The sequence below is a fragment of the Euleptes europaea genome, chromosome 5, assembly GCF_029931775.1.
Source record: "Euleptes europaea isolate rEulEur1 chromosome 5, rEulEur1.hap1, whole genome shotgun sequence".
Taxonomy (NCBI): domain Eukaryota; kingdom Metazoa; phylum Chordata; class Lepidosauria; order Squamata; family Sphaerodactylidae; genus Euleptes; species Euleptes europaea.
In genome coordinates, this window is record NC_079316.1 from 115,069,096 (window position 1) to 115,078,189 (window position 9,094).

General features: G+C 54.7%; 1 protein-coding gene across 1 annotated transcript in view; it reads right to left on the reverse strand.

Moving 5' to 3' along the window:
• The window catches only part of LOC130477510 (transmembrane protein 150A-like), a 51,997-nt gene extending 43,997 nt beyond the window's left edge, over nucleotides 1-8,000 (reverse strand). Inside the window, exon 1 of the mRNA XM_056849503.1 lies at nucleotides 7,946-8,000. Coding sequence (XP_056705481.1) covers nucleotides 7,946-7,956 — 11 coding nt within the window. The 5' untranslated portion in view covers nucleotides 7,957-8,000. The remainder of the gene's footprint in view (nucleotides 1-7,945) is intronic.
• Nucleotides 8,001-9,094: the final 1,094 nt, after the last annotated feature.

The following is a 9,094-nucleotide window of genomic DNA, read 5'->3' on the forward strand; positions in this document are numbered from 1 at the left end:
CTATGGCCTGAATGGAAACCAGGTGATTTAAGGCTGCCAGGGTTCTCAAATGTTTTTCTTGTTTCAATGATCTCGGGGATTTTAGAAACCTGTCCTTGGGAGTGGTTACGAATTCTATTAGGTAACCTGAGGACACAACTTGGGCTACCCATGCATCTGTGTAGGGTGGAGTCCACTTGTGACTGAAGTTTAGGAGCCTCCCCCCCCCCCCACAATCAGTGAGTTGGCAATGACAATGAGTCATTGTTTTGTGCTTTTGGAGAACTTGTCTCCCTTGGCATTGTACTGTGGCTGTTGTCCCTGCTGGGGATGAAAAAATCTGCCCCCTCCCCTGCGAAAGGATCCTCTGTTATTGTTCCAGCTACCTCTTCGCTGATCTGGTTTGAAACGATTAAGGGTGTGAAAGGATCTAAAGCTGGGGAAGGAGGAAGAATTCCTCCCATCTTTCCTGTAGGATTTTGGTAAGACTTTCTTTTTGTCCTTGTCCTCGACAAGAATCTTTTCCAGTCTTTCCCCAAACAATTTTCCCCCTTGAAAAGGGTAAGAGAGGGTGAGGGATTTGGTCTTAAATTCATTCTGCCAGGGCCTTAACCATAGGGCCCTACGGACCGCTATGTTCGAAGATAGGCCTCTAGCTGCGAAGGTCATTGAGTTAAGGGACGTGTCTGCTATGAAGGCTGCCGCCTTTAGAAGTCTGTTGAGCCCATCAGTGATTCTGCGGTTGTCGCCAGAATATAGCTGGGCTATTTTCCTAATCCACACTATGGAGGCTCTAGCCATAATAGACATGGTTGCTGAGGCTTGAATGGCCAATGCTGAGGAGCCATGGACCTTCTTAGTTAAAATCTCAGCTTTTCTGTCCATCGGGTCTCTTATATTTCCCAACCCATCCTCCGCAGGGAGGTCTGGAGAATGCACTGCCGCGACTGAGGCATCAATTATTGGATTTTTAAGGAGATCCATGGCTTGAGGGACCATGGTATACATCTTTTTGATGTTGGCTGGAAATTGTCTGTTGGCTAGGGGTTTATCTAATTCAGCTCTGACCTGGTTTTCAAAGAATTCAGGAAAGGGAATGGTATGGAACTGAGATGGAGATCTGGGGAAAAACTCTTTGGTTCCCTTCTTCCTAAATTTTTTAGTCTCTGGGGAGGCTCAGGATCCTCATCCAGGTCTAGAGCTACCAGTGCCTTGCTTAAAAGGTTCTGGAAATCCTCAGCCCCAAAAAGGCGAGGCTGTTGCTCTTCTAGTATGACTGGGGTTTCTTCCTCAGATTCATACTCCCTGTCCTCTCTACTTTCACTTTCAGAGTCAGCCATATTTGAGGAATCATCCTCCTGTGTAAGCCTGGGTTGACTCGGGTAAGAAGCCTTTTTGGCTGCTTTGGTTGGCCACGAGCCCCTAGAAGGTTCCTGATTACCTAGTTTCTGTTGACCAGAATGGCTCTGGGAGAGAGGGTTACTCCTTGGGTTAATCCCAAGATTTTTAAGGAAGGGCGAAATGGAGTCGCTGAAGGCTTGGAGCATTTGCGACTGTCTATCTAGGACCCCATTAAATAAGTCAAAGGCTTCTCTGCGGGATAATGGGGACTCCGGATCGATTATGCTTACGTTACTCCCAGAATCCGATACTGGACTCTGCGAGAGAGATCTATCCGCTCCTTGTTCAGGCTCGCCCGTCTCGCTGCGGCACGTGACCTTTTTGGTGCCATTTCCAGGAGGCGCGAGCCTTTTTTGGAGCACTGGGGCCGTCCACGCCGAGTCCCGCGGAACCGCAAGAGCGGCCGTTGGAACTTTCCTTGCGACTCTGCCCTGTCGAGGCGACGAGGGCTCGGTCGTTGTCTCCCTCGGACAGGAGCTCCTCCCCCGATACATCTCGTTCGCCCGCCATCTTGCTCATCAGAGCGAAGAGGCGGGAGCGGGAGGGAGAGGTTTTTTTTTTTTTTTTTTTTGAAGTAGGGTAGGGAATAGAACAGGAGACGTAGGTAGAAGGAAGAAGAAGAAGGTGGTAAAGGAAATCTTCCAAAGGTCGTCCTTTAACGGAGCCGACTGGCAAAGCTGCCTCCCTTTACAAAGGCAGGATGGAAACTGGGATTGGGAGGTTTTCCCGCCCAGGAAAACAGGAAATGAAGTTTTAGTCCTGCCTCCCTGGGCATGTGATGGTAAAACCTACAGTCTGCAAGATGCCTGTAGAGCCCAGAACAAGAACCTTTTGTACAAGGGAAGAAGCACTGGAGCTGCAATGAAACTGCTATATTTGTGGCCTTTACTTTTAAGTTGCTCTGCCTTTCAGAAAACCAGGCTGTGGGTATAGTACACCATCTGCCATATTTTAAATTGTTTTATATAGCAGCCATGTCATGATTTTTAAGGTAATTGATCTTCCCCTTTTCAGAAGCAACTTAAACCAATCAATAAACCAGCCGAGCCGGCATACTTAAATTTAACCTGAATTCTGACCTACTGTTTCAATGGGGTGGGACTTGTTCAAATCACTGATTTCTAGTTTGTGTGTGTGTGTGTAAAGTGCCTTCAAGTCGCAGCTGACTTATGGCGATTTCTAGTTTAGGTTGTTATATATTAGGGTATTATCAACCTTAGTCGTCGTCCCTCCAAGATCAAATATCATGTCACATTTTAACTTTGAACAAATGTTATTTGTACTCCATGAATTCCAAATACTGGATTTTCTTTTTAACATGTATGTGACAATAGCATTTGCTTATTTTTTTTCATGAGTTTTCCATTTATCTGTTTTATGTCACCAGAGAAGGATGGTCTTCAGTTGTCTTCTTTCACTGCTTAAAATGTATTTTTTAATTATTAAATACATTTTATTTTGTTAAAAAAAAAGAACGTAAGGAAAGCCCTGCTGGATCAGTCCCAGGCCCATCAAGTCCAGCAGTCTGTTCCCACAGGGGTCAACCAGGTGCCTCCAGGAAGCCCACAGACAAGACAACTGCAGCAGCATTCTCCTGCCTGCCTCCCACGGCACCCAATGTAATAGGCATTCTCCTCTGATCCTGGAGAGAATAGGGATGCATCATGACTTGTATCCATTTCGACTAGTAGCCATGGAGAGAACTCTCCTCCATGAACACGTCCACTCCCCTCTTCAAGCCTTCCAAGTTGGCCACCGTCACCACAAGCAGTGGCCAATTTCAGCCATTTGCAAGTGGCACCTTTGGAAGAAGGCCTTGCTCAGACCAGCAACGCTGTCTCGGAGGGACACAACAGGAGAGGTGGCCTCAGGGTCATGAAGGGCTCTGCAGGTGATAACCAGAGCCCTGAAACTGAACCTGGGAACACATCAGAAGCCACTGGAGTGTCCACACACACTTTGTGCCCAGCAGTAGCCAGGCTGCAGCATCCTGCACCCTTTGGAATTTCAGAGGTGTCTTTAAGGGCAGATCCACACAGAGGGCATTACAACAATCTAGCGTCAGGGTAACCACAGCATGTATCCACACAGCCAGAACAGCCATTTCACGAGCTAAGCAGTGCTGAAAGAATGCCAGATTTGCAGCTGCATTAGCTCGTTTCTCCAGCAATAAAACTGGATCCGGTATAACCCAGAGGTTCTAACCTGCGTCACCGAGCGTTAGCAGGACCCTATCAAAAATGGGAAGCACAATCACCGTCAGGACATCAGCCTTCCTGACCAACATAATGTCCACTTTGACAGAATTCAGCTTTAGATCATTCACCCAAAGCCATTTCAACACAGAAGTCAGGTCCCGCTTTAGGACCTCTGCGGTGTCACCAGGTGACATGGATGGAGAGCAGGGTACCGTCAGCTGGGAATGATGACAGCCTAACCCCAGAACCATGAATGAGTTCACCTAACAGCTTTACCAAGAGACTGAACAGCACTGGGGACAGGACTGAGCCTTTGGGAACCCCAGAAGGCAGGCCCCACACACGGATGAAAGCTGGCCTTCAACAACATCCCACAGGGAACAATGCAAACCAGTCCCTTAATCCTGACTTCTACCTCAACAAGGCAGCGTGGCCCACCGTCAAAGGCTGCCGAAAAATGCAGCTAAGAGCAACCAGCTCCAGCTAGGGGGAGGAGGCCAGCTGGAGCAGCAGCACCTGTAGCTGGAAGAAATGAATGCCCTCTGTGGCCATTAGCAGGCAAGGGGCCACAGTCCTGCCAGCCCTCCAGCCATGTCAGTAGAAGGCGGGGGAGGGGGCAGGGACCCTCCTAGGGCTCTCCTGGCCTTTGGGGGAGGGCTCGTTGGGGCCGGGGCCAGCAACAGCCATGGCTACCGCGTGGCTTGCATGACTTTCAAAGGACTGGCTGCTTGCTCGTGTGCCACGCCGGGGCCACCCCACAAACGCTGAGGGGACCCAAGAGTCAGGGTTTCAGATCAGCACTGTGTAACAAGGCCGCGCTTTTCTCAGAGAAAGGCTGCTGGGGCTCTGTGGGAAGCCTCCGCATGTTTAGGCCGGGCTGAAAGATTTTTGGGACAAAGCACTGGCCAGCTCCGGGGGTGAGTAGTCCTGCCCCTGAAACCCCCAGCAAGGGTTGTGAATAGCTCTCACGCCTCTCCGGCCATTCTCCTGGCCCTCCCGCAAAGTCAAAACAGGAGACGGATCAGGCACCGCAGCCCTGAGGAGAGGGGGCAGAGCCCAGCGCCAACAGGGCCAGATCTGGATCCTTTCAGCTGCATCTCTGAGCGCCAGAGATTGGATGACTATTTATGGCTTGTTTTTTTTTTTTTTTAAGTATGAGGAATTCCAACTCAACTCTTATGTGCGGGGGGGGGGGGAGGAATCGGTGGTAAAAGTTCCTGGAAAATGTACTGTTAACTATGAAAGTGAGGCCTATTGGAAAAGACGGCCATATATCATGGAATCACAGCGTTGGAAGGTACCTCAAGGGTTATCTAGTCCATCCCCCAACACAATGCAGGAAATTCACAACTACCTCCCCCCCCCCACCCGCATTCCCCTCCAGGATCCCTGGCCAATGTGGCCTAGAGGAAAATTGCTTCCTGACTCCAAAGTGGTGATTGGCATTACCCTGGGCATTTAAGAAAGGGGCCACGAGAGCCAAGCACTGACACAATCCTTCCTGCCCTCCCTTCTCATGATCTGCCTCAGTTCACAGAATCAGCATTGCTGACAGATGGCCATCTAGCCTCTGCTTCAAAACCTCCAGAGAAGGAGAGCCCACCACCTCTCGAGGAAGCCTGTTCCACTGAGGAACCACTGCGTCAGAAAGTTCTTCCTAATGTTTGGCCAAAAACCTCTGATTTAATTTCAACCCGTTGGTTCTGGTCCGACCTTCTGGGACAACAGAAAACAACTCGGCACCATCCTCTGTATGACAGCCCTTCAAGTACTTGTAGATGGTTATCATATCACCTCTCAGTCTTCTCCTCTGCAGGCTAAACATACCCAGCTTCTGCAACCTTTCCTCATAGGACTTGGTCTCCAGACCCCTCACCATCTTTGTTGCCCTCCTCTGGCCACGTTCCAGCTTGTCTACACCCTTCTTGAATTGTGGTGCCCAAAACTGAACACAATACTCAAGGTGAGGTCTAACCAGAGCAGAATAAAGCAGTACCATCATTTCACGTGATCTGGACACCATGCCTCTGTTGATACAGCCCAAAATCACATTTGCCTTTTTAGCTACTGCATCACATATGTTTCATCCCACATGTACATCTTAATTTACAAGCAAGCAATGAAACGAATTTCTCCTGCAAAGTGAACTTCCTTTTTTTCTTAAATGATCCATCGACACTTCTATGGAGGGAGGAACTTGTGGCTTAGCCTACCACATCAGAGAAGAACTGTAAAGTGAGCTAGCAAATAAAATTGCAGAGAACCATCTTCACTGTGTTCCATCAGCCAGATGTAGCCATTGCTCTGGCGCTGCCTTTCTACTAACCCCCAAGTCCTGTTTCTCCTTTGGAAATGTTGTTTGGTCAACAAACAAAACAATGAAGTCCCCACTGCAGGATCCCCCACTGGAGTCCAGAGCGGCCCTCCAAATACCGTTGCTGAGGCCAGGCTCTTCCCCAGAAGCCACCGACATTCCAAACGATGGTAGACAACTCTCCATCCTGTCTTATAAATGAGGTTCACCTCGTCACTGTCAGGGGCCAATTGGCACTTACTAAAAATCATTTGTATACATCCAGGCCTTCGGCAACATCCACTTCTTGTTGTAGGATTCTTTCTACCAGCTAAGAAGGGTTCTTGGTTTTGGCCGGGGAGAGTGGTGTATTAAATTAAATTAAATAATAATAATAATTGGGGAGTAATAGCTTTATGAATTGTTGCTTCTAGTCTTAGACAGAAGCTACCTTGGAGGACTGGATTACATGGAAAGGTGTGTGGAGGGTGTTTTAAACAATAAATCCCATCAATACAGACCAAGAGGGTTCCTGTCTAGATGTGGATACTGGGACCATGGGTCTCCTGGAAGACGGCCTACTAGCACGCAGTTAACTTCACCTATCAAGATCGGGGAAGAATGTGTTTGGCAGAAACCTGGGGAGGTTGAGGGGGAACATGATTGCTCTCTCGAAGTATTTGAAAGGCTGTCACTAGGAGGGCAGGGATCTGCTCCTATTGGCAGCAGAGGATCATAGGACTTGCAATAATGGGTATCAGCTGCAGGCAGAAAGGTACCGGCTGGTAGTTCATCTGTGGGATGGGCTCCCTAGGGAGGTGGTGAGCTCCCCCTCACTGGCAGTCTTCAAACGGCAGCTGGATGAGGACTTATCAGGGATGCTCTGGCTCATCCTGCACTGAGCAGGGGGCTGGACTAGATGGCCTCTACGGCCCCTTCCAACTCTATGATTCTAATGGCAGGGAAAGCGGAGCAGAGAGTGGTGTTCGGGCTCCACCGAAACTTGCCCAGGCAGGCAGCTCATGAAAGGCGCCCTCCAAATTAATGCAAACTGGCTTGGAGACAAATGCTGTCACGTGGCCCGGTGGACAATAAACAACAGCTAATGATCAACAGAAGGGTGTGGGGGGGGGGGGGAGAGAAGGCTTGTCTTAAGCAAACACAAAGGTGGGGGGAGAGAGGGACCACAGGTTCCCTTTGGAGAACACCATTGCAGGAAGAAGGGCACGTCAAGGGGGTGCTGCACAAGGCAGGCATCGGGCACAGAGGCATGGGGGGGGGGGGCTGATCCATCCCCAGCAGGCCTCCTCTGCCTCAGCAAACCTCTTTGGGCAAGTCCGGTCCCAAGCGGGAGACCCGGCCGCCCCTCTGGTGCGTTCCTAAGCACCCATCCCGCGCGGTGCAGTGGCTGGTGAAGAGCGGTGGATGCGAATCTGCAGCCCCAGGTTCGGTTCCCCGCTCGTCCACATGAGCGGCGGAGGCGACTCTGGTGGGCCGGGTTGGTTTCCCCCCTCCGCCACAGGAAGCCCGCTGGGTGACCTGGGCCAGTCACAGCTCCCTGAGAGTTCTCTCAGCCTCACCTACCTGACAGGGTGTCTGTTGTGGGGAGGGGAGGGGAAGGGAAGGGGACTGGAAGCCGCTCGGAGACTCCTGAAGGCAGAGAGAATGGGGGTCTCCAAACCCACGCTTTTTCGACATCCCACTTCACCCCCCCCCCCGTTTCCCGATGGTTCCCGCCAGGGCTGCCAGGCGATGGCCGGGCGGCTCTTGGGCCAGGGCCAAGCGGGCCACTCCCCTCCAGCTCCTCTGCCGGCAGCCGCCGCCGCCCCCCGCCCAGCCAGAGGCGGCCTCGATCCCGCCGCGCGCCCGGACCGGCACGGGGGGGCTGGCAGCACCCGTGGGCAGCAGCCGGCCCCTTGCCAGCGCGCTTCGCCTCCCACCCACCCCCCGCCTTCGGGGCAGCCGGAAGCCTGGCGAGAGGGGCTGGCGGGGGGAGCCGGGAAAGGGCGGCCGGCCGGGCGGGCGGGCGCGAGCAGCCCCGGCCCTTCGCCCGCCGGGCCCCGCCGCTACTCACACGATCCACATGCCGGTGATGCTGAAGGCGGGCAAGGCGGCGGGCAGCACCCCCCAGGCGGGCATCTTGGGCCCGCGGCGCGCCCGCCCGCCCCGGACCCCCTCGGGCCCCCTCCCCGCCAGACGGGGCGGTCGCGGTGTTGGCGGCGGCGGCAGCGGCGGCGGCCCTCCTGCCGGAGCCCGGGAGGAGCCCGCCGGCTGCCCGCCCGCCCGCCTGGCCACCCCGCCCCGCCCCGCCCCCAGGCCGCCCCTCTGCCCGCCCCCGAGGGCCTGGGGAATGCGGGCGGAGGGAAGCGCCCGGGCCCCGGGCCGGCCCGGCCTCGCAGCGCCTCCGCCTGCTCGGGCCTTTGGGCACCGGCCTGCAGCCCCGCTGCCTCCGGCCCCCCGGCGGGAAGCCCGGCAGGCGGCCGCTTGGGCCCTCCGCCGCTCGGCCCCCGAAGCCCGCAGGACAGGACCGCTGCTGCCCAGACGCATCGCGCCGCCCGCCGCCTCCTGCCAGAGGGGCGGGCGGGCGGGCGGGCGGCGGGGTGGGTGGGTGGGTGTATGGGGGGGGGGGACGACAATCAGCTTCCTGCAAGTATTTTGAATGTATTCAGGCCATCTCCATGCTGCCCTTCCGTCCCCAGGGGAGTCGGCAAGCCGGCCTTCAAACAAAAACACGAAACACGCCTGGTTCCGCGTTTCGCCCCTCCGCGGCGCGCGCGCGCGCACTCACACGCACACCCGCACACGGGCCAGCCCCAAGAACAAGCGATGCGGCCAGCGGCGGGCGGGCGGGCGGGCTGCAGGCGCAAAAGAGGGTAGCGGTAAAAAAGACAAGGCAAAAAGAGCCCCCCGCCCCGCCCCGCCCCGCCCCGCGCCGCCCCGCGAGAGCCCTGCCCGCCAGAGGCGGCTGCGTGACGCGGGCTGCGGAGGCGCCGGACGCAGCCGTGGTCAAGGCGGCCCGTTCCCGGCTCCTCAGCTCTCCCGCCCCGATCTAGCCAAGGTGATCCACGGTCACCTGTAGGCTAGACTACTGGAACTCCCTGTATGCGGGGCTGCCCTCGGCACTGCTCAGGAGCCTCCAGCTGGTGCAGAATGCTGCGGTGGCGCTTGTGCTGGGGGAGAGTGCCTGACTCCCGTGCTGAAAGGACTGCGCTGGCTCCCGCCC